The sequence below is a fragment of the Tachyglossus aculeatus genome, chromosome 16 (genome assembly GCF_015852505.1).
Source record: "Tachyglossus aculeatus isolate mTacAcu1 chromosome 16, mTacAcu1.pri, whole genome shotgun sequence".
Taxonomy (NCBI): domain Eukaryota; kingdom Metazoa; phylum Chordata; class Mammalia; order Monotremata; family Tachyglossidae; genus Tachyglossus; species Tachyglossus aculeatus.
Genome location: NC_052081.1, coordinates 46,741,679 through 46,767,021, shown reverse-complemented (window position 1 = coordinate 46,767,021; position 25,343 = coordinate 46,741,679). Strand labels below are relative to the sequence as shown.

At 45.0% G+C, this 25,343-nt stretch overlaps 1 protein-coding gene across 1 annotated transcript in view; it reads right to left on the bottom strand.

Annotated features, from left to right (window-relative positions):
- The window catches only part of CLIC4 (chloride intracellular channel 4), a 71,670-nt gene that overhangs the window by 5,417 nt on the left and 40,910 nt on the right, over window positions 1-25,343 (bottom strand). The window contains exons 3-5 of the mRNA XM_038757699.1: window positions 15,768-15,893; window positions 7,825-7,931; window positions 274-455 (exon numbers count right to left, since the gene is read on the bottom strand). Coding sequence (XP_038613627.1) covers window positions 274-455; window positions 7,825-7,931; window positions 15,768-15,893 — 415 coding nt within the window. The remainder of the gene's footprint in view (window positions 1-273; window positions 456-7,824; window positions 7,932-15,767; window positions 15,894-25,343) is intronic.

Below are 25,343 nucleotides of genomic sequence, written 5' to 3'. Positions count from 1 at the left end.
AGTGGCAGAGCCGACATTAGAACCCAAGTCCCTTTGCCTCCCGTGTCTTGGCTCTATCCATTGTGCCACGTCGCGTCTCCCTTCATCATCAATCGTATTTATTGATTATTCCTTACTATCATTTTTCCAACCCCAAGGCAGTTGTACTGTGCAGTTTTAATTGGGTTTAGGGTCTCTCTCTTGACATCAGTGGTCAAGCAAGTTTAAAGAGGTCAGTGGAGCCGGATCTGGTGGACCGTCCAGACCTCACGGGCCCAACCCGGCCACGCTTACCTTGACGATATGCAATTTGGGCAGGAGGTTGCAGTCTGCTAGGGTCATCTCGTTGCCATCCAGGAACTTACGGGAGGAAACCTTGATGTCCTCCAAGCTGTTCTCGTCGATTTCGTCGGGGAGGGGAGAGTTCAGGTACTCGTCCAGCTTCTGCAGCGTTTTCAAAAGATTCCGCTCCAAACCTGAGAAGGGGAAGGAAGCAATGTTTAAGAGGGGTTGGGAGACCAAAACAAAACAAACCAACGTAAAAACCCATAAAACCACGGGGTTTTCATTCATTCAGTTGTATTTATTGAGTGTTTACTGTGTGAAAGGCACTGTACTAAGTGCTTGGGAGAGTACAATAAACAGACACATTTTCTACCCACAACAAGCTCACAGTCTAGAGGGCAGAATCCATTAGTGCTCAAGGTCCACGTGACTATATCAGGAAGAGTCTCTCTGGCCAAAGCCCAATGTTGTGGGGGCTGATTATTACTCTATTTATTTATTTACTTATTTTACTTGTACATATCTATTCTATTTATTTTATTCTGTTAGTATGTTTGGTTTTGTTCTCTGTCTCCCCCTTTTAGACTGTGAGCCCACTGCTGGGTAGGGACTGTCTCTATATGTTGCCAATTTGTACTTCCCAAGCGCTTAGTACAGTGCTCTGCACATAGTAAGCGCTCAATAAATACGATTGATGATGATGATGAAAGAGAAGCAGTGTGGGCTAGTGGATAGAGCATCGGCATGGGAGTCAGAAGGACCTGGGTTCTAACCCTAGCTCTGCCATATGTCGTTTGTGGGACCTTAGACAAGTCACTTCACTGCTCTGTGCCTTGGTTCCTTCATCTGTAAAATGAGGATTAAGACGGTGAGCCCTAGGTGGGACATGGACTATGTCCAACCAGATTAGCTTGTATCTACCTCAGTGCTTAGGACAGTGTCTGGCACATAGTAAGCACTTAACACACATCATTTAAAAAAAATATCAAAAAGGAAAGCTTACAGTCCAAAGGATTAGTATATCTGTATATGGGGCTTGGCCCACATCAACCAATCAATCAATCGTATTTATTGAGTGCTTACTTTGTGCACAGCAGTGTACTAAGCATTTCTGAGAGAAACAGCGTGGCCCAGTGGATACAGCACAGGCTTGGGAGTCAGAAGGACCTGAATCCCCGCTCCACAACTTGCCTGTTGGGTGACCTCGGGCAAGTCACTTAACTTTCCTGTGCCTCAGTCACCTCATTTGTAAAATGGGGATTAAGTCTTTGAGCCACATGCTGAAAAGCAGCATGGCATAGTGGATACATCACAGGCCTGCGAGTCATGGGTTCTAATGCCAGCTAAGCCACTTGTCTGCTGTGTGACCTTGGGCAAGTCACTTCACTTCCCTGGGCCTCAGTTCCCTCATCTGTAAAATGGGGATTGGGACTGTGAACCCTATGTCAGACAGGGACTGTGTCCAACCTAATCGTCTTGTATCTACCCCAGTGCTTATAACAGTGCCTAGCGGATAGTAAGCACTTAAGTACTATAATTATTATTATATGGGACAGGGACTGTGTGCAACCTGATTTGCTTGTATCCACCCCAGCGCTTAGTACAGTGCCTGGCACATAGTGAGCGCTTAAATACCACAAATTATTATTATTATACTATAACAGGCACATTCCCTGCCCACAACAAGCTTAAAGTCTATAGGGGGAGAGAGACAATAACAGAAACAAATAAAAGATACGTAAGTGCCATGGGGCTGGGATGGGGGGGCCGGGAGATGAATAAAGGGAGGAAGTCATAAAAATAGAAAGCGCTTACTCTGAATGGCATTGGGTGCACCCACATTACGTAGCTTTGGGAGCAAAGCATATTTCTAACCTTCCCAGCGCTTAGAACAGTGCTTTGCACATAGTAAGCGCTTAATAAATGCCATTATTAAATTAATTAATTACGGCATCTCCTAACACAGAAGCGACTTCACGCCTACAAAGAGAACGAGCAACTAGGCAATGGACACCAGAGGGCGCCACAGCCCATTAAATAAACTAGCCAACTGAGGGATGAAAATTTAGGATGAAAATTTATCAAAATACCATTTCCAATCAATAGAATAATAATAATAATAACGGCATTTGTTAAGCACTTACTATGTGCCAAGCACTGTTCTAAGCTCTGGGGGGATACAAGGTAATCAGGTTGCCCCACATGGGACTCACAGGCTTAACCCTCTTTTTACGGATGAGGGAACTGAGGCACAGAGAAGTTAAGTGGCTTGCCCAAAGTCACACAGCTGACAAAGCCCTTCTGAGAGCTCACCTCCTCCAGGAGGCCTTCCCAGACTGAGCCCCCGCCTTCCTCTCCCCCTCGTCATCCCCCCCGCCTTACCATCCTTCCCCTCCCCACAGCACCTGTATATATGTTTGTACATATTTATTACTCTACTTATTTTACTTGTACATATTTACTATTAACTATTTATTTTATTTTCTTAATATGTTTTGTTTTGTTGTCTGTCTTCCCCTTCTAGACTGTGAGCCCGCTGTTGGGTAGTGACCGTCTCTATATGCTGCCAACTTGTACTTCCCAAGCACTTAGTACAGTGCTCTGCACACAGTAAGCGCTCAATAAATACGATTGAATGAATGAATGACAAGTGGCAGAGGGGGGATTAGAACCCAAGGCCTATGACTCCCAAGCTCAGGCTCTTGCTACTATGCCACGCTGCTTCTCCATGGACACAACCCTCTTCAGAAGATCCCATCTTCCGTCACAAGAACCCAAATCCTTCTAACTCCCAGACCCAAGCTATGTCAATCAATCAATCAATCGTATTTATTGAGCGCTTACTTTGTGCAGAGCGCTGTACTAAGCGCTTGGGAAGTACAAGTTGGCAACATATAGAGACGGTCCCACTAAGCCACACTGATTCACCCTAGACTATAAGCTCCATGCAGGCAGGGACCGTGTCTGTTTATTGCTATATAGTACTCTCCCAAGTGCTTAGTACAGTGCTCTGAACACAGTATCTGTAGAGGGAGGAAGATGGGAAATGGCTCAAACAATACTGAAAATTACGGGCTCACTGCTCCACTCTTGCACAGCAGAACAGGGGGCTAATGCCTTCTTATCTCCCAGATTGCAAGCTTAATAAAAATAATTATGGTATTTGTTAAGTATATCCTATGTGCCAGGCCCTGTATTAGGTGATGGAAACACTTACTATGGGAAAGAATGGGTTCTAATCCAGGCTCTGCCACTTGTCAGCTGTGTGACTTTGGGCAAGTCACTTAACTTCTCTGTGCTTCAGTTACTTCATCTGTAAAATGGGTGTGAAAACTTTGAGCCCCATGTGGGACAACCTGATAACCTTGTATCTACCCCAGTGCTTAGAACAGTGCTTGGTATATAGCAAGCGTTTAACAAATACCATTATTATTATTACTATGAGCTCCAAGGATAACCTCCTACATGGAGCAGGGGGCCTCAGTGCAATTACTCCCTGTCAGAAGGAGCTGGGTTTTTTTTTAATTTTTATGGTATTTGTTAAACTCTTGTTATGCTCCAGGTATTGAACTAAGTACTGGGGTAGATACAAGCTAATCAGGTTGGACACAATCCCTGTCCCACATGGGGCTCACACTCTTAAGTCCCATGTTACAGATGAGGGAACTGAGGCACAGAGAAATGAAGTGATTTGCCCAAGGTCACATAGTCAACAAGTGGCAGAGTAAGTAAGGGTTAGAAGCCAGGTCCTTCTGTCCCCCAGACCTGAGCTCTATCCACTAGACCACGCTGCTTCCTTCTGGACTGTAAGCTCATTGAGGGCAGAGAATGTGTCTGTTTACTGTTATACTCTCCCAAGCGCTTTGCACAGTGCTCTGCACTCAGTAAGCGCTCAATAAATACGTTTGACGGACTGATTTTCCCAAACCTTGAAGCACCCCAGGATCTGACATTTGGGGCTGACAGTCACTGTTCTTCCAACACCACCCTGATGTAGGGTCACTAAATCCTAAAGACGGAGGCTCTAGATCAGAGAGAATAAAGTCTTTCCATTGTTTTAATTTCATCAATTGTATTTATTGAGCGCTTACTATGTGCAGAGCACTGTACTAAGGGCTTGGGAAGTACAAATTTACAGAGACAGTCCCTACCCAATGGTGGGCTCACAGTCTAAAAGGGGGAGACAGAGAACAAAACCAAACATACTAACAAAATAAAATAAATAGAATAGATATGTACAAGTAAAATAAATAAATAGAGTAATAAATATGTAAAGAGGACTGCAGCGTGGAGGAGAGAGACAGATTCCAGGTTTGAGCTAACAAAGCAAAGAAGATCAGGAAGCCAAGGAAGGATTTCCTTTCTCTGACGGAGGGAAGAAGCAGCCTCGCCATTTCCCGGTGCAAAAAAGTGATCCCATTACGGTTGGCATATTAAGAAAGTAGGAAATTAAATTACCATTAAGATTCAGTAGCAATCTAAATATGCAACACCTGGCTGGGTTTTATTTCCCATTGAATGGCTCTTATTGTTCGTATGATCAAGATTGTGAGGGCTGCCATGGAACACAGGAACACAGACTACTATTTGCAAGTGGGAAGCTCTGTGGAAATAGCACAGGCCTGGGTCAGAGGACCTGGCTTCTAATCCCTCCTCCTCCACTTATCTGCTGTGTGACCTTGGGCAAGTCACTTCACTTCTCAGGGCCTCAGTTACTTCATCTGTAAAATGGGGACTAAAACTGTGAACCCCATGTGGGACATGGACTGTGTCCAACCTGATTATCTTACATCTACCCCAGCGCCTAGTATAACCCCTGGCACATACTGAGCGCTTAAATACCATAAAAAAAAATTGTCAGAGAATAAGAGTTGCTCCCTCCATCTATGCACCCTTTAGTCAGTGTGTTCACTGTGGGCAGGGAAAGTGTCTACTAACTCAATTGTTCTGTACTCTCCCAAGCACTTAGAGGGGAGACAGACATTATTGCAAATAAATTACACTTTCTAGGCCCCAGAATTTGACAGGCTCCTTCTTTAAATCCAGAATTCTTTTCTCGGTGGAGAAAGAGAGGTACTAGTCGAGATACTTTCCCTCAACACAATCATGAAAGCAACCACGCTGTGGTTGAGACAAGAGACCTGAAACAGCAAAAGCTCACTGGAGAAGCCTGTTAAACTCCCAAGTGGCTTGGAATATTGTTTTCCAAAGTCTCGCTGCTGCAGCGGATCCCTGTGGCGGAAGGTTGCTTGGCAACTGCAAGTTCTTATTTACCAATCGGTAATTTAATAGAAAGGCCTTCAAATTATGCACTGTGCAGTTCATTGTGCCTTGAGTCCTTATGGGCTGTGGCATCTTGAGGGCTACAGCGCTATTTTAGGGAGAATCGAGTTGGAAGTTAAAGGAAAAAACGTAGAAAGTTCTAGAAAGCTACAGCTGAATGAGGCATCCTTTCCCCTCGGAGCGCCAAGTTTGGTTTGGGTTTGTTTAAAGGTATTTTTAAGCTTCTCGAGACAGCCAAACTTCCTGCTGGTCAAAAATTCCATTTAGTAAAGTTCCACCAGAAGGAGAGGGGAGATGTAAATCAAGACAGAAAAGTTGAGATTTTAGGCAGGAGGGAGGAGAGAAAAAGGGGAAGAGCCCAAAGAAGGCCGGGACGGCAGGAGGGAGACCCCGACCAGTGTCGAGGGCTGAGGGGCCACAGTGGACCACAACAGGAGGAAAGTGTAAAGAGAGACTTAGTTGTTCAGCAGGGATGCCGGCTGGGGAGGGAAGGTATTCCAATATGATAATAATACGTCTGGTACTTGTTAGGCCCTTCCTATGTGCCAAACATTATTCTAAGCACTGGGGTAGATACGTTAATCATGTTGGACACAATCCGTGTCCCACATGGGGCTCACACCCTTAATATCCATTTTCCAGATGAGGGAACTGAGGCACAGAGAAGTGAAGTGACTTGCCCCAAGTTACACAGTGCAGGATTAGAACTCAGGCCTTCTGAATCCCAGGCCCACCCCGTACCTACTAAGCCACGCTGCTACTCAATATGGTCTCAGTTTGCGCCCACCCTCATTTCTTAGACAAAAACTTTGGCTGATACAGCCAGGGGCTCTCTCGTTAGGGGGAAGAGGGGAGGAAAACCACTCCAACCAAAGACTGCTACTGGAACAAGTCTGCGGTCAAAGCTGTGCAAATATTTGAAGCAATGGGTCATTATTTTGCGAGACAGGCAGAAAATGCTGACATCCAACACCGGGTTTTATAAATTTCATCGCAACGGGCAAGTCTGCCCCAGCGATTTCAATTTTAAGAGGCAGCCACATGGCAGTCTTGGCTGCCTGCCTGCCTGCTCCAGGGGCAGAGGAAGGATATTTGCCAGTGCAAAGCCAGGCTTTACTTAATAATACTGATATCTTGTTGCTCCTCTTCTGCCAGCACGGCAGTTGTGTGCCTTCCCTGGGAGGGCCCTGGATCATTTGCTGCCATTTAAGGGTGAAAGAGGCCTCAAAACACTTGCCCAGAAGAGCCCCACCCAAGCTGCCTGCCTGAGCTTCTGTGGAGAGTTTTTTGAATTTCAAACCGAGGCTGGAAAGTTTTAGTTGGATTTTTTTTTTTTTTTGGCCTCTTGTTTACTAACACTTGAGCTTTCGGTGTAGCTATTTTAGGAGGAGCTGGTCTCCTCTTCCATGGAAGGAGAACGGAAGTCGGAAGGAGGGGAGTGGAAGGGGGAGGGAAAAAGAGTGCAACAGGATGGTCTGGGCCAAAGCAAAAAAATGGGGCCTGTTTTGATGAGTTTTGAACTGCGAGCCATTCCTAAGGTGAAAACTTTAAACAAAGGACAGTGTACAAAAAGTCTCTGAAACGAACGGGAGTCACAAATTGGCATCTAGCCTAAGAACAGGCCAAGTGACAACCACTTCCCTCCTCCCCCACACCAAAACAAAACAAAAAAACCCCAAAAAGGCCTTCCCCACTTAGCCTTGAGTGCCAGTGATAAGAGTGAAGATCAGATAAGGCCTAAAGTCCCCCCCCTCAACCTTACAACCCGTCACCATGTGATAAAAAGCAGCCCTATGAAGAGGGCACTCAGAGGCATGCTGTCTGGCATGCCAGCCTCTGGCATAGGTGCTAAAGACTCGCTATATTTATTTTATTTTACTCATATTGCTTTATTTATATTAATGCCTGTCTCCTCCTCTAGACTGTAAGCTCGCTGTAGACAGGGAATGTGTCTGCTACCTCATATGGAAAATGCAGATTAAGACTGTGAGCCCCATGTGGGACAGGGACTGTTTCCGACCCGATTAGCTTGTATCTACCCCAGCAATTACTATGTGGCAAGCACGGCTCTAAGTGCTTAATGAATACCATAAAAAAAAAAAACCTACCTCTCTCTGTCCAAATGACCCAGGCAGGAAGCCCAACTTACTCCATCTTTAACCCTGTCAATCAGGAGTAAGGCCAGACGGAGAAACAGGTTCTCTCGGGAGTGCCTGCAAATTCGCGAATCATTACAGCTCTTTCCTACTACAGTCGAGAAGGATTTGCCTTTTTTACCTTCATTCGCCTCCGGCCTTGAATTCTTGATGAATGCGGAAAACTTGGCAAAGATGTCCATTCCTGCAGTGTTGGATTCCGGGTGCTTTGGTGACAGCTTTAAATACCTAAGCAGGGGAAGTAGCAAGGAGTTATATATCATTCCCAAAAGACCTCAGGGGCCGTATTCTCAATAGGCCTGGTGTATGTGGACCGTAAAACTGCCATAGAGGAAGAACAAATGAAAGTTAAAATCATGAAATCTTTCGCCCTGACTTGCTCCCTTTATTCATCCCTTCTCCCAGCCCCACAGTACTTATGTACATAGCTCTACTCCCTTCAAAGCCCTACTGAGAGCTCACCTCCTCCAGGAGCCCTTCCCGGACTGAGCACCCCACCTTCTCTGCTCCTCTGCCCCTTCCCACAGCACTTGTGTATATTTGTTCATATTTATTACTCTATTTTATTAATGATGTGTATACAGCTATAATTCTATTTATCTATTCTGATGGTATTGACACCTGTCTACTTGCTTTGTTTTTTTTTTGCCTGTCTCCCCCTTCTAGACTGTGAGCCTGTTGTTGGGTAGGGTCTGCTCTATCTGTTGCCGAATTGTACTTTCCAAGCGCTTAGTATAGTGCTCTGCACACAGTAAGAGCTCAATAAATATAACTGAAGGAGTGAAGGAATATTTATTTATATTAATGTCTGTCTCCCCCTCTAGATTGTAAGCGCATTGTGGGCAGGGAATGTGTGTGTTCATTGCTATTTTGTACTTTCCCAAGTGCTTACTACAGTGCTGTGGACACAGTAAGCGCTTTATACGATTGAATAAATGAATGAATGAAATGCTCTGTCCTACGGGAGTTCACAGAGATTCTCGGTTACGGTTCTGGTCACCCTTCCGGACGGCAGATGTTAAATCCTGACAATTCTACAGGAGGTGAGGGACTTGGCCACGTGACTGGCTGGTGGTCGGCCAGACACCTGGCCTGAGATAAGCGGGGTTAAAAATGGGGGGTCTTTCAGCTGGGCCTGGCCCCCCGGGAGCTGCAATGGCTTGGCCATTTTAAGAAGCAGCATGGCCTAGTGGAAAGGGCACAGGTCTGGGAGACATAAGGTCACAGGTTCTAATCCCGGCTCTGCCACTTGTCTGTTGTATGACCTTAGGCAAACTGCTTCACTTCTATGCCTCAGTTCCCTCATCTGTAAAATGGGGATTGAGACTGTGCGCCCCATATGGGACAGAGACCGTGTCCAACTCGATTTGCTTGTAGCCACCCTGGCGCTTAGTACAGTGCCTGGCCCATAGTACGCGTTTAACAAATACCATCATTACAAAGTATTCTAATGAGACATTTTCCTTATTTGAAGGCAGGCATTTATGCCTAGACATTTTGAAATTTCCTATAGCTAGGCGTGCCTACATTACAACGTTCCTCAATGGGACTGAACGACCACACTGTTTTTAGACTGTGAGCCCACCGTTGGATAGGGACTGTCTCTATATGTTGCCAACTTGTACTTCCCAAGCGCTTAGTACAGTGTTCTGCACACAGTAAGCGCTCAATACGATTGATTGATTGATTGACTTCAAGTACTATGGAGCATTTCAAAGGAAGGACACAACTTGGTCCCAGGTCAAGAGTCGAAATGAATGCGGTGCTCTGAAACGCACTCTTTCTCCCTCAACGGAGGAAAATAATAATAATAATAATAATAATAACAATAATAATAATAATAATAATGGCATTTGTCAAGTGTTTACTATGTGCAAAGCACTGTTCTAAACGCTGGGGGGGTACAAGGTAATCAGGTTGTCCCATGTGGGGCTCACAGTCTTAATCCCCATTTTACAGATGAGGTAACTGAGGCTCAGAGAAGTTATGACTTGCCCAAGGTCACACAGTAGACATGTGGTGGAGTTGGGATTGGAACCCATGACCTCTGACTCCCAAGCCCGGGCTCTCGCCGCTGAGCCACGCTGCTTCTCACGTGAAGGACAGATTAGTTGACTTAAATGTCTCCAGCTTATCTGAGCAGTTCCTGGAATGTAGCGGCTCCAAAATGAGCCAAGGCTAAAGGAATCCGGTAGCTTTTCAGCCCCATTTTTGGGAAGATTAACCAGCTAGACGACCGGTAAAAATACCCTGAAAGCATTGAAGAACCTCAGTTCCTACACTCAGTGATGGATGGTGACGTCTTAAGTGGCAGAGGCTTTACAGAGTTTTGCCAATCATAGTCTTAGAAGGTCTTTCTGCCTGCCGGCTTGCTCAGGGTGAGGCTAAATACAGTTGGCTGGCTTGTCTTTCCTTCCTGTACTCCAAACTGCCCATAATGGTACCTTTCTTCTCCATTAAATATAGAAGTTAGACGTAGTCACTGGTCTCTGGGTTTCTGCCAACCACCCTGACTGGCTCAGAATCAAACCTGAAGTCACAGGGGTGGGGAGGGGCCCTACTGGTCTCCTCACACAATAAATTCTCCATTCGCTCCTTCCTGTGGATCCAGCTAGGGAACACTTACCATGTGTTTCGAGTTAATGCGTTTGTTCACTGCGTCTCGGAACAAAATCCAGGACAGTATTTAGCACGCGGAGGGCATTGACTAAATGAGAGTTGAATGGAGCTCATTCAGAATGTGTTTGTTGTCTTGGGGGGAGAAGGGCCAAAATAAATGCAGATGGGCAGAGTGAACTACTTGCGTTTTGGGGGATTTGTTTTTCTTTAATGGTATTTGTTAAGTGCTTATTATGTACTAGACACTGTACTAAGCACTGAGGTTATGCTACAGAATAGGTGAGATTGCATAGGCCAAAACAAATGCAGATGGGCAGAGTGAACTACTTGAGGGTTTTTTTTTATTAATGGTATTTGATAAGTACTTACTACGAACCAGGTACCGTACTAAGCACTGAGGTTATGCTATAGAGCAGGTGAGACTGCACAGGCCAAAATAAATGCAGATGGGCAGAGTGAACTACTTGAGTTTTTTGGGAAGTGTTGGGTTTTTTTTAAATGGTATTTGTTAAGCGCTTACTATGTGCCAGGCACTATAGTAAGTGTCGAGGTTATGCTACAGAGTAGGTGAGAATGCAATGACCAAAATAAATGCAGATGTTCAGAGTGAACTAGTTTTTTTTTAAAGGTATTTGCTAAGCACCTACTATGTGACAGGCACTATACTAAGTACTGAGGCACTGTACTAAGTGCTGAGGTTAATTTAATTGTGGTATTTGTTTAAACGCTTACTATGTGCCACACACTGTACTAGGCACTGGGGTCGATACAAGCAAATCAGGTTGGACCCAGTACTGTCCCACATGGGGCTCACAGTTTCAATTCTCATTTTACAGATGAGATAACTGAGGCCCAGGGACATGAAGCATCTTGCCCAGGGTCACCCAGCAGACAGGTGGCGGAGCTGGGATTAAAACCCAGGACCTTCTGATTCCCAGGCCCATGCTCTACCCACTAGGCCACACTGCTACTCCAAAAGTTATGCTACAGAGTAGGTGAGATTGCATAGGCAAAACTGTACTAGGCCACTTTAATATTCATTTCAAAGCCACTAGAAAGTCCTACCAAACAGTTCAATGGCTAAAGACTGTATGACTTGACGCAGACCCCAGACTCCACCTGACTTGGAAATATCTGAGGACCTTGGCCAATAATTCAACATTTTCCCCCGCCCTGCCTCCAAGGGGAAAGATGATCAAGACATTACCTAGTCCAGTCTTCACCCTCAAGCTGGAGAGTGACTAAACTGCACAGGACAAATCACTGTCTGTTCTGACAGACAAGAAGCAGCATGGCATAGTAGAGAAACACAGGCCTGGGAATCAGAAGATCATGGGTTTTAATCCTGGCTCTGCCACTTGTCTGCTGTGTGACCTTGGGCAAGCCACTTCCCTTCTCTGTGCCTCAGTTACCTCATCTGTAAAATGGGCATTGAGACTGAGCCCCACGGGGGACAGGGACTGTGTCCAACCCCATTTGCTTGTATCCACTCCAGTGCTTAGAACAGTGCCTGGTACATAGTAAGTGCTTAATACCATAATTATTATTATGCTATTTATGTTCGGGAATGGACACCCCACACTTCCCTCACTAGTCTATCCCAAGGAAAGTTCTTCTGACTATCCAACCAAGTTTTCTTCTGCTTCAATTCCCAGTTGTTGAGTGCCCTAAGGACCACCATCATCACCTAAGGACCATGGTAATTATTGAGCACTTACTATGTGCAGAGCATTGTACCCGATGCTGGGGAAAGTATAATACCATAGAGTTGATAGATGCAATCTCTGCCCACAAGGAGCTTACAGTTTACAGGGGAGTGGGATAGTAATGAACTCCTCGCAAAAATATCTTCATTAATGGACAGTCACAGAAGTTACCTCTTGGACTTCTCTCCTCAAGCTAGGGAGTCCTATTCCTTTCATGGTTCCTCAAAGGATCACCCTCCTTTTCATCCCTTTATTAGACCCTTTCCAGGATCTTTAAGTCCCTTTTCAACCATGATATTCAGAACTAAGCAGTAAGTTAAGGGTCCAATCAAGACCTCTTCTTTGCCAGGGCTCAATTTCAGCACCAATGGGTGGAGCTTGCCAAAAGGGACTGCTTTTTTCCTAACTCTCAGCCCTAGGAACTGGGGACCTTCCACACCTTAAACCCCTCACCCTCCTTTCTTCTTTCAGCTTGAGATGACTCATTCTCTAGATTCATTATGGGCGGGGAATGTATCGGCTAATTCTGGTGTACTGTACTCTCCCAAGTGCTTACTACAATGCTCTGCAGAGAAAGTGCCCAATAAATACCACTGAATGAATGAATTCACTGGAGAGATTGGAGAAGGTGTCAGCATTCAGTGTCGAGGCACACAATAATTACGATATATGTTAAGCGCTTACTATGTGCCACACTATGTGTACTAAGCTCTTACTATGTACTAAGTACACACTTACTATGTGCACTAAGCGCTAGAGTGGATATGAGCAAATCAGGTTGGATGCAGTCCCTGTCCCACATGGGGCTCGGTCTCAAACCCAATTTTACAGATGACATAATTGAGGCACAGAACTGAGTGACTTGCCCAAGGTCCCACAGCAGACAAGTGGTGGAGCTCGTCTATCAATTCTATGGTATTATACTTTCCCCAGAATCGGGTACAATGCTCTGCACATAGTAAGTGCTCAATAATTACCATGGTCCTTAGGTGATGATGATGGTCCTTAGGGCACTCAACAAGTGGGAACTGAGGCAGAAGAAAACTTGGTTGGATAGTCAGAAGAACTTTCCTTGGGATAGACTAGTGAGGGAAGTGTGGGGTGTCCATTCCTGAATATAAATAGAATAATAATAATTATGGTATTAAGCACCCATGACCTTCTGATTCCCAGGCCTGGGCTCTATCCGCTACGCCATGCTGCTTCTCATGTGGAGCTGTGTCTGTGGCACATCTCCACAGACTAAACACAGGATATGACCAAGCAGAAGGGCCTTCCATATTGGCATTATTAATGGCACTAGTTTAGAGACTCATTCAATTTGTGATTGAACAATACATCTTAGGTCAATTAACCGATGGTTTTCATTGACTGCAAAGCACTACATGAAGCGCTAGGAAAGTACAACAGAAGAAGCCCATTCCCTGCCCACAAGGAGCTTATGAACTAATGTATGAGACGGATTCATGGGGAAATCACTGAACAATTGGATATACAGATAAAAACAGACATACGTTCAGAAGTACAACTGTAGACTACACTAATGTTAGTACTAAACTTACCCTAGACCTCAAGCTCCTTTTGGGCAGGAATCATGTCTACCAACTCTGTAAAACTGAATTCTCCCAAAGAACTTAGTACAGTGCTCTGCACACACTAACAGCTCTATAAATACCACTGATTGCTTGATCGCAATGGTCTTCGGTTACATGAAGGGAATATCCCGTTCAATAAATAGCTGTGAGGTTGGGCATTAAATACGTGCCTCAACCTCAGGAGCTAGATATGGAAAAAAGGGGTTCAAACTGGTTCCATCCACTTCCAGCCTTCCATCTGGCGCTTATTTTCACTCAATGACAGATTCCAGCCCTTCTGAAACAGGAATGGCCTCAATCCATATTTTATGAAGATCACAATTTTAATTTATTGGCTCTGTGGTATTCTAAGTGCCTTTGGTAAGTAATTGAAACCGGCAAATACTCTAAAAACCTCACTTCAGACAGTAATGTCAAGTGCCTTAGACGCAGTCTGAAATCAAGCCAATAGATGTTCTCACCAATGATGCTTGGGCGTCAAAGAGTTTCGTTGACCAGATGGGCATGGACATTTTACTAATAAAGAATTGTGGAATTTGTTAAGCGCGTACTATCTGCCAAGCACTGTACTAAGAGTTGGGGTTCATAGAAGATAGTCAGGTCAATCAATCAATTGTATTTATTGAGCGCTTACTGTGTGCAGAGCATTGTACTAAGCGCTTGGGAAGTACAAGTTGGCAACATTTAGAGACAGTCCCTACCCAACAGTGGGCTCACAGTCTAAACGGTCCCACATGGGGCTCCCAGTTTAAGTAGTAGCAAAGACAGGTGTTGATTGCAGTGAGGGAATTGAGGTACAGAGAAGTGAAGTGACTTGCCCAACGTCACCCAGCAGGCGAGTGGAGGGACTTGCCTGGCAAAGTGTCATAAATAGATGACGACGTAGTTCTCTCCGGATGACACACTGCTCAGTATGTTCAGTTCTATTTGTATATCTTGGCCTGTGAGCTTTGCTTTCATGGCTCAAGGCCAAAAGGCAAGTCTCTCAAGTCTTAGTGCCTTGAGAACAAGTTACCTCTCTATTACTGGGGGCCCAATTACTCAGCCGGTGGGTTATCTTGCTTCCCCCTCCCTCCTCCCCCCGGCTACTTTCCATTTGATCACTTCACTACTCACCAGTTCCTCCAGAGGGGCGGTGACAGAAATTAAAGAAGCTGAGGCTCACAGCAGGCATCTGGCTGCATTGCCATTTTGCAGCTCTTTTGCAATAAAAAGTTTTGGTGTGAAAGGAAATAGAAACTGTGGCCTTCCGGGAGGTTTTTGGAATACTTGCGGGTTTCAATTTCCCATCGAGGACTGGCTTAGAGAAGAACGATCATGAGAGAGTCAGCGTGGCCACGGGAAGAGAGCACAAGACTGGCAGTCAAGGGACCTGAGTTCTCAGGCCAGCTCTGTCACTTGGCTGCTGAGGGATCATGGGCAACTCAATTTCTCTGGGCCTCAGTTTCCTCATTGGTAAAATGGGGAGAAAGCATCTGGCCTCCCTCCCTTTTAGAGTGTAGACACCCAGAGAAGCAGTGTGGCTCAGCCGAAAGAGCACAGGCTTTGGAGTCAGAGGTCATGGGTTCAAATCCCAGCTCTGCCACTTGTCAGCTGTGTGACTTTGGGCAAGTCACTTAACTCCTCTGTGCCTCAGTTCCCTCATCTGTAAAATGGGGATTAAGACTGTGAGCCCCCGTGGGACAACCTGATCACCTTGTAACCTCCCCAGCGCTTAGAACAGTGCCTTCACATAGTAAGTGCTTAATAAATGCCATTATTATTATTATCATCATCATGTGGGACAGAGATGGCTTCCGATCTGTTTATTTTGATGTACCCTGCCTTCAGCACACACAACAGTGCCTGACATACAGCAAGTGCTTAACAAACACCATAAAAAATAGTAAGGGCTTAATAAAGATCGTTCCCCCCAAAAAAGAAAAAAAAAGTCGGTTCATGAGGGAATCATATCCTCCTTGACCGTCCTAAAATACATGCAAGTCACAAGTATATTCATGAATCGGATTTCACCAGGGGGTAGCCATTACCAAGGAAGCGAGAATCTCTCTCTAGCTGAGCCCAAACACTCTGTCCAGAGCAAAAGAATGGAAGACTCAACCCACTGGACTACTGAAATGAATGTGCATTCTTTTGACACTTACTTTGGGGGACAGAGAACTTCTTCCAGGAACTCCTCGATCTTGTTCACATCAGTTTTGACTTCACTATTGAAGGTTATAAAAGGTGGATGGGTCCCCGGAGCCAAATTCTGCAAGTCAGCAGGTTTCCTATTGAGGGGGGAAGAAAAAAAAAGTAATCTTCAAAAGGAAAACAGCCCCCCCATCCCCGCAAAAAAGTAAGATAGGAAGGAATGCTAATTCCTCAAAATTGGATCTAGACAAATAAAGTTTGAAAGAGAAAGGTGACAAATTGAGCAGTTCCCAGCACTTAGAACAGTGTTTGGCATATAATAATAATAATGGCATTTGTTAAGCGCTTACTATGTGCAAAGCACTGTTCTAAGCACTGGGGAGGATACAAGGTGATCAGGTTGTCCCACGTGGGGCTCACAGTCTTAATCCCCATTTTACAGATGAGGTAACTGAGGCACAGAGAAGTTAAGTGACTTGCCCAAAGTCACACAGCTGACAATTGGCAGAGCTGGGATTTGAACCCATGACCTCTGACTCCCAAGCCCGTGCTCTTTCCATTGAGCCACGCTGCTTCTCTAGTAAGTGCTTAACAAATACCATCACTATTATTATTGTCATTATTCCCCCCACTACACTGAAATAAGTACACCTCCTGGACCTGGGTTCCAATCCCGGTTCCGCCACTTGTCTGCTGTATGATCTTGGGCAAGTCACTTCACTTCTCCAGGCCTCACTTACCTCATCCATAGAATGGGGATTGACCCAATTAGCTTGTATCTACCCCTGCACTTCGTACAGTGCCCAGCACACAATAATAATAATAATAGAAATAATAATAGTGGTATTTGTTAAGTGCTTACAATGTGCCAAGCACTGTACTATGCACTGGGGTGGATACAAGCAAATCGGGTTGGACATAGTCCCTGTCCCACGTGGGGCTTACAGTCTCAATCCCCGTTTTACAAATGAGGTAAGAGTTGAATAAGTACCATAAAAAACCCACTTCAATAAAAACTAAACAAGATTTATGGAATTTGATGGCAGGGGATTAGAGTCCCAGTCCTACCCAAAAGACCTATCCCAAACATGCCCTTTTTTAACTCCAAGCAAGATGCCAAAAGTTTATTCCGTTCAGATATTTAAAATAAAACCTATTTTCTTAGTCTCGATTCAACAGAGAGGTGAGCTGCCCTTTCATGACAAATCTGTCATAAAAAGGTAGAAAATGGGGCCCTGAAGAGCCTTCCACGATCTGTTCCACAGAATCCCCCTTTTCAGGTTTTGTTACCCTTGTGTTTGCTCATTCCCCTTCCTATTTGCTGAGGGAAGAGTTGGAACTCAATCCTATCAGCTTGAGATTCCTTCATCTCAAAGAAACTTTTACCAGTCCCAAACCCCTCCCCTAAATCCCCTTTCTCTTTGTTCCCTGCAAGGATCTTCAAACCAAAGCACATTAAGTTAGCTGAACCTGAGCTTTCAGAAAAAAAAAACAAAACTTTTTTTTTTGTTTGTTTTCTGAAACCTTCCCAAACTTAGCCCCATTTTAACACTGGCCATTTATTTTACTACATGATACTTCAGTTTGAGATGAAGCTTAAAAGGTAGGTAACTCTGAAGCCAAACTGGAGAGCACATTTTGGGGGAGGAAGCCCCTCATTTTAGAAGCAGGTTGCAGGATCATTTCAACATTACAACTTGGGAAGCAGTGTGGTCTAGAGGAAGAGCACGGGCCTGAGAGAAGGACCTGGGTTCTAATCCCAGCTCCACCACGTGTCGGCTGTGTGACCTTGGGCAAATCACTTCGCTTTTCTGTGCCTCAGTTACCTCATCTGCAAAATGGGGATTAAGATCGTGAGCCCCTTGTGGGACTTGGACTGTGTCCAACCTGATTAATTTGTATCTTCTGCTCCAGCGCATAGAGAAGCAGCATGGCTCAGTGGAAAGGGCATGGGCTTTGGAGTCAGAGGTCATGGGTTCAAATCCCGGCTCCACCAATTGTCAGCTGTGTGACTTTGGGCAAGTCACTTCACTTCTCTGGGCCTCAGTTACCTCATCTGCAAAATGGGGATTAAGATCGCGAGCCCCTTGTGGGACTTGGACTGTGTCCAATCTGATTAATTTGTATCTTCTGCCCCAGCGCATAGAGAAGCAGCATGGTTCAGTGGAAAGGGCATGGGCTTTGGAGTCAGAGGTCATGGGTTCAAATCCAGGCTCCACCAATTGCCAGCTGTGTGACTTTGGGCAAGTCACTTCACTTCTCTGGGCCTCAGTTCCCTCATTTGGAAAATGGGGATTAAGACTGTGAGCCCCCTGTGGGACAACCTGATCACCCTGTAACCTCCCCAGTGCTTAGAACAGTGCTTTGCACATAGTAAGTGCTTAATAAATGCCATCATCATTATTATTATTACAGTCCTGGCACATAGTAAGGGCTTAACAAATACCATTTTTAAAAAAGCAAAGCAAAACAAAACACGTGGGAAGAGCTGCGAAGGCCCAGCTCTAGATGGAAAACCCTCTGCCCCATCTCTGGGGTCAGTTGAATTTAAGAGATCCTCTGCAGATTTTTCCGTCTTCTCTTCCGGACTACGTGCCCCGCCTTGATCGCCACAGGACGGCAGAGGTTGAAGTTCCAGCCCTGGCTCTCTTCCCACTTGACGGCTCCAGCCTTCTCACCACCCACTCACATTCTTACGCACACAAGCACATTCATCCGTTTTTCGTTCATTCAATCGTATTTATTGAGCGCTTACTGTGTGCACAGCACTGTACTAAACGCTTGAATGTTGGTACTTGTTAAGCGTTTACTATGTGCCAAGCACTGTCCTAAGCGCTGGCGTAGATACAAGGTAATCAGGTTGTCCCACTTGGGGCTCACGGTCTTTATCCCCATTTTACAGATGAGAGAACTGAAACCCAGAAAAGTGAAGTGACTTGCCCAAAGTCACACAGCTGACAAGTGGCAGAGCCGGGATTAGAACCCATGACCTCTGACTCCCAAGCCCGGGCTCTTTCCACTGAGCCACGCTGTTTCTGTGTTTTCCTGAACTTCTTCCAGGCTCCATTTGGGTTGAGCTTAGCAGGAGGGACAGGGAGTAGGAGAAATAAAAGCTTAGTCAGGGAAGGCCTCTTGGAGGCCATGTGCTTTAAGGCTTTGAAGGTGGGGAGAATAACAGTTTGTACAATATCATCATCATCAATCGTATTTATTGAGCGCTTACTGTGTGCAGAGCACTGTACTAAGCGCTTGGGAAGTACAAGTTGGCAACATATAGAGACAGTCCCTACCCAACAGTGGGCTCAAAGTCTAAAAGGGGGAGACGGAGAGCAAAACCATACGATATGAAGGGGGAGAGAGTTCCAGGACTGAGGGGGGATGTGGGTGCGGGGTTGGCGGCAAAGTAGGTGAAACTGAGGTATAGTCACCCAAATCCTTAAGCAGGAGGCGGGGAAACTGTTACAGTTCAACTGATCAACACTGAAAAAATGACAGTTGGAGTACGAAAAGGCACGTGACATCCCGTCGCTTTTAGGTGAGGCTTTTCAGAGGTCATGGGTTCGAATCCCAGCTCTGCCACATGTCAGCTGTGTGACCTTGGGCAAGTCACTTAACTTCTTGAAGCCTCAGTTATCTCATCTGTAAAATGGGGATTAAGACTGTGAGCCCCACGTGGGACAAAATGATCACCTTGTATCCCTTCCCAGCTCTTAGAACAGTGCTCTGTACATAGTAAGTGCTTAATAAACGCCATCATTATTATTATTATTTTAAGACACCCAAAAAGTACTAGGTACTGTACGTGAATAATAATAATAATATTTGTTATGCACTTACTTCCTTCAAGGCCCTGCTGAGAGCTCACCTCCTCCAGGAGGCCTTCCCAGACTGAGCCCCTTCCTTCCTCTCCCCCTCGTCCCCCTCTCCATCCCCCCCATCTTACCTCCTTCCCTTCCCCACAGCACCTGCATATATGTATATATGTTTGTACATATTTATTACTCTATTTATTTATTTTACTTGTACATATCTATTCTATTTATTTTATTTTGTTAGTATGTTTGGTTTTGTTCTCTGTCTCCCCCTTTTAGACTGTGAGCCCACTGTTGGGTAGGGACTGTATATGTTGCCAATTTGTACTTCCCAAGCGCTTAATACAGTGCTCTGCACATAGTAAGTGCTCAATAAATACGATTGATGATGATGATGATGATGATGATGTGCCATGCACTGTACTAAGCTCTGGGATGGATACCAGCAAATCGGCTTGGACACAGTCCCTGTCCCATGTGGGGCTCACAGTCTCAATCCCCATTTTCCAGATGAGGTAACTAAGGCACAGAGAAGTGAATGACTCACCCATGGTCACACAGAAGACAAGTGGCGGAGCTGGGGTTAGAACCCATGCCAGTGTGGCTTAGTGGAAAGAGCACGGACTTGGGAGTCAGAGGTCATGGGTTCTAATCCTGGCTCCGCCACTTGTCAGCTGTGTGACTTTGGGCAAGTCACTTAACTTCTCTGTGCCTCAGTTCCCTCATCTGCCAAATGGAGATTAAGACCGTGAGTCCCATGTGGGACAACCTGCTTACCTTGTCTCTACCCCAGTGCTTAGAACAGTGCATGGCACATAGTAAGTGCTTAACAAATGCCATTATTATTATTACTATAACCTTCTGACCCAGTCCTGTGCTCTAGCCATCCACTACACCACGCTGCTTCTCTACTGAACACCAATATAACCTTGCACTTGGATTTGCTCCCTTTTGTCACCCCTCCCTCGGCCTCACAGCACTTATGTATATAACCATAATTTATTTATTTATATTACGGTCTTTCCCTCCCCTCTAGAATTTAATCTCCTTGTGGGCAGGGAACGTGTCTACCAACTCTGTTGTGCTGTATTCTCCCATGCGCATAGTGCAGTGCTCTGCACACAGTAAGAGCTCGGTAAATAATAATAATAATAATAATAATAATGATTAGTCAGGGAAGGCCTCTTGGAGGAGGTGTGCTTTTTGGCTTTGAAGGTGGGGAGAGTAATAGGCTGTCAGATATGAAGCAAGAGGCAGTTCCAGGACAGAGGGAGAAAGTGAATGAAGGGTTGGTGGCAAGGTAGGTGAGACTGAGGTAGAGTAGGATTTTTTTTTCTTTTTTGGTATTTGTTTAGCATTTACTCTGTGCCAAGCACTGTGCTAAGCACTGGAAAGATACAGGGTAGTCAGTTTGGACATAGTCCCTCTCCGTCATGGGGCTCACAGTCTTAATCCCCATTTTACAGATAGGGTAACTGAGGCACAGAGAAGTGAAGTGACTTGTCCAGGTTGGCTTTAGAGGAGCAAAGTGTGCGGGCTGGATTGTGGTAGAAAAATCAGTGAGGTAAGGTAGGAGAGGGAGAACTGACTGAGTGCCTTAAAACCTTAAATCAATATTTTACATTTAATAAAGGACTCAAATAAAACTGAGAACTCAAGCAAGAAAGCCAAAGCCTGAGGCCATTAACTTCTTACATCCAGTTTAAGTCATTCATGGGTCTGAAAAGACCACCGGTTTTAATATAATGCATTTTACCTTAAAGGGGGAAAAACAAGTCATTCATAAGATATACCGTTCTTTCCTAAACTTCATTAAAAGAAAATTACTTTATCACAGTGCATGCCCAAATTACTAACCAATAGAAAGGGAGGATCCATTAAAGAAATTGGCTAAAACGTCCCACAGATCCTTCAACAGTACACAAACAATCAGTGAAATGTTTGAGTTGGGTCTCCCCCGTCTAGACTGTAAGTTCGCTGTGGGCAGGTAATGTGTGTTATATTGTTATATCGTACTCTCCTAAGTGCTTAGTACAGTGCTCTGCACAGAGGAAGTGCTCAATAAATACAACTGACTGATTGACAACCTCCAAGAACTATGGGTTCAGATATCATTCATTCATTCAATCATATTTATTGAGCGCTTACTGTGTGCAGAGCACTGTACTAAGCGCTTGGTAAGTACAAATCGGCAACATATAGAGGCAGTCCCTACCCAACAATGGGCTTACAGTCTAGAAGGGGGAGATATCCTATATGAAGCACATTCAGAGGTGAATTCAGAGGACAGATCCCAGACTTGGGAGTCAGAAGAACCTGAGTTCTTAATCCCAGCTCTGGCACTTGTCTGCTGTGTGACCTTGGGAAAATCACTTCCCTTCTCTGGGCCGCAGTTACCACATCTGTAAAATGGGGATTAGGACTGTGAGCCCCACAGTGCCTGCACTGTGTCCAACCTGATTAGCTTGCATCTACCCCAGTGCTTAGAACAGTACTTGACATATGGTACGCACGTCAACACCATCATATTTATTATTAGAAATTGTGCTTTGAGGGATGGAAAAAAAGCCAAGTAACCTGAGTAAAACTGGGCATTTTTGCTCTATTAATCGCACTTCTGTCAGAAGGAAGAGCAACATTTTGGTGCAATATTTTTGCATAAACTCCAGGTATTCCAAAGCACAATTCTTTTCTCTCAATTGGATTTATTGAGCGCTTACTATGTGCAGAGCACTCTAATAAGCGCTTGGGAGAGTACGATACAAACAGAATTACCTGATGTCTTCCCTACCCATGACGAGCTTACAGTCTAGAGGGGGAGACAGACATTCATATTAATAAAACACTAACAATCTAGTTGGGGGGATAGTTTTGACACTTTATTCGGGCTCTCCCCTCATGGGACTAGGCACAAATTACCTGGCAAAGGAAACAGTAAACTACCGGGAACTTGAGAGCATAGCTAGAGTTGGAAGGAATTTCAACTGAATAGGAAAGCTTCAGCCAGACAGACAATGGCTTAGTTTCCGGGGCTCTGAATCAACTTTGGTTTGCTAATCTTTGTATCTCCCTTAATCTTGTGGCAGAAATCAGACCTTGAGATAAGGGCCTCTATGGTTTTAAATCCTGCGTGGTTTCAGCTTTCCTTTGTATGAGGTGAAAACCCTCCAAGTTTGTTTTTGATAAAAGAAAACTTTTTTTTTTTTAAAAAAAAAAGGGGACCAAACTGAACAGATGTCAGTTGATGCTTTAAGCAATCTAAGGAGCTTAACTTCCGTTAAAATTTAGCTTGGTATGTTTGGGACAATAGCAGGAAGTTGTGGTGGTAGAGGTCTTCCAACTCTGACAAGCACAGCTAGATGGTCCGAGAACTGGCTCTGGGGTGGCACAGAGAAAAGCATGTAGTACCAAGGAGCAGCTCCACAAATGGACAAAAATTACACAGTCGAAGTATAAATCTGCCAAAGTGGGACACATCTGTTCGTTTTCTCTTTTGGCAAGGGCCCATTTCCCGATCTCCTGGTTCATGTTCCCAGGACACTACGACCAGAAAATACTGGCTACTATTCAGACAGAAACCAACACTCAGGGATAAGGCAGCAGTGACTTCTACTTCGCCCCACTGATGTGTTATTTGTCTTAAAACTAAAAACTCAAGTAAGTCCACAATTGAGAAAGAGTTCTTCAATGCCGAATTCTTGCCTTAGCATTCTGACTTTCATTCGAAGTCAGATTCTCAATCCTGTGTGGTTTGGTGAATTTCCAACTGCTTCAGACAACAAAAAGTTTGTAAAAATGAGAATTTTCTATGAGGTGGAGAATCAGAAGGAGCTAGAGGCTAGAGCCTCACCCAAATCAAAACTTGGAACCTGGCTCATCCCGCACAAGGGATGAGCCCCCTCCTCCCCTCCCCACGCCCCCCGCCCCCGCCTTACCTCTTTCCCCTCCCCACAGCACCTGTATATATGTTTGTACGGATTTATTACTCTACTTATTTATTTTATTTGTACATATTTATTCTATTTATTTTATTTTGTTAATATGTTTTGTTTTGTTCTCTGTCTCCCCCTTCTAGACTGTGAGCCCACTGTTGGGTAGGGACCGTTTCTATATGTTGCCAACTTGTACTTCCCAAGCGCTTAGTACAGTGCTCTGCACCCAGTAAGCGCTCAATAAATACGACTGAATGAATGAATCGGGGTCACTTGCTGTGGCCCCCTGAACCTCCAATATTCAACACAGCTACACCAGGCCCTGACGGTGCCAAGGTATAGTGCCCTCCCTGCCTGGCGGGGTGACGGGTATAAGAGGCGCGCCCACCTACGCCCAGCCCACCTTTCCACAGTCCGGCACCGAGTGCAGATCACTCCTGCTAAAGGCTCCTGAAATCAATCAATGGCATTTATTGAGCGCTTGCCATACTAAGCACTTGACAGAGGACAATGCCACAGAGCTGTAGACACATTCCCTCCCCACAACGTAAGAGATTTTGGGGCTCTCATCTGCTTCCCCTCACTCACTGAGGGTTTGAAACCAAAGTCTTATTATCTTTACAGCAGTATCTACAGATTTGGGAGACTCACCAATAATATTTTGTGGCCCAAGTCTGGCAGTAAGGGAATAAGAGAAGCAGCGTGGCTCAATGCAAAAAGCATGGGTTTTGGAGTCAGAGGTCATGGGTTCAAATCCCGACTGCCAATTGTCAGCTGTGTGACTTTGGGCAAGTCACTTAACTTCTCTGTGCCTCAGTTACCTCATCTGGAAAATGGGGATTAAGACTGTGAGCCCCATGTGGGACAACCTGATCACCTTGTAACCTCTCCAGCGCTTAGAACAGTGCTTTGCACATAGTAAGCGCTTAATAAATGTCACTACAAAAAAAGTTATTTCTCTTTTTGGAGGGGTACATTAACTTTTTCAGGACATTCTGATTCTAGCCCATTCTTTCTAGAATTTTGATTTGCTCCTGAGACCCAAGCAGACTGAAATAGTTTAAGAAAAATTTGCCCCCTTCTCACTAGTGGGTCACTCCCCACGCCCTCTTTTTTGAAATGGTATTGGTTAAGCGCTTACTGTGGATCAGGCACTGAACAAAGCGGTGGGGTAGATAAAAGCTAGTCAGGTTGGACACAGTCCATGTCCCACATGGGGCTCATTTCACAGATGAAGGAAATGAGGCACAGAGAAGTGAAGTGACTTGCCCAAGGTCCCATAACAAGCAAGTAGCAGAGCTGGGGTTAGAAATCAGGTCCCTCTGATCCCCAGGCCCGTCTCTATCTACTAAGACATGCTCCTTCTCTAACAATTATTATGAGAGGTACAAAAGAATAAGTTAAAGTGTGACAAATGTGACAGAGAAGTTTTTGAGCTTGGTGATGGTGAATGCATTTATGAACTACATTTGACTGAAATTTTCCTCCTCTCCTCACGAGTGGCTCATGCGGCTCAAGTCGAATAAACTGGCCTACTGACGGAGGAGAGAATGGAGCCTCTGTCCTGCCTGTGTCCAGAGGAGGAGGAACTGTATGGCCTCTGAAAGGTTGGCAATGTTCCTCTTCATTTCAACTCCATCCATATTTCACTCGGGTCCCTAGTTACAACTACCGAACAGACTGGTAAAATGGTTTTTTTCTGATGGCTCGGGATGATCTCTGAGGGCATGGCTCATCAGAGCACAGGTAAGGAAAAGAAACTCACCAGAAGGTCAATCAGTCCATCTTATTTAGTGAGAGCTTACTGTGTGCAGAGCACTGTGCCACGCACTTGGGAGAGTGC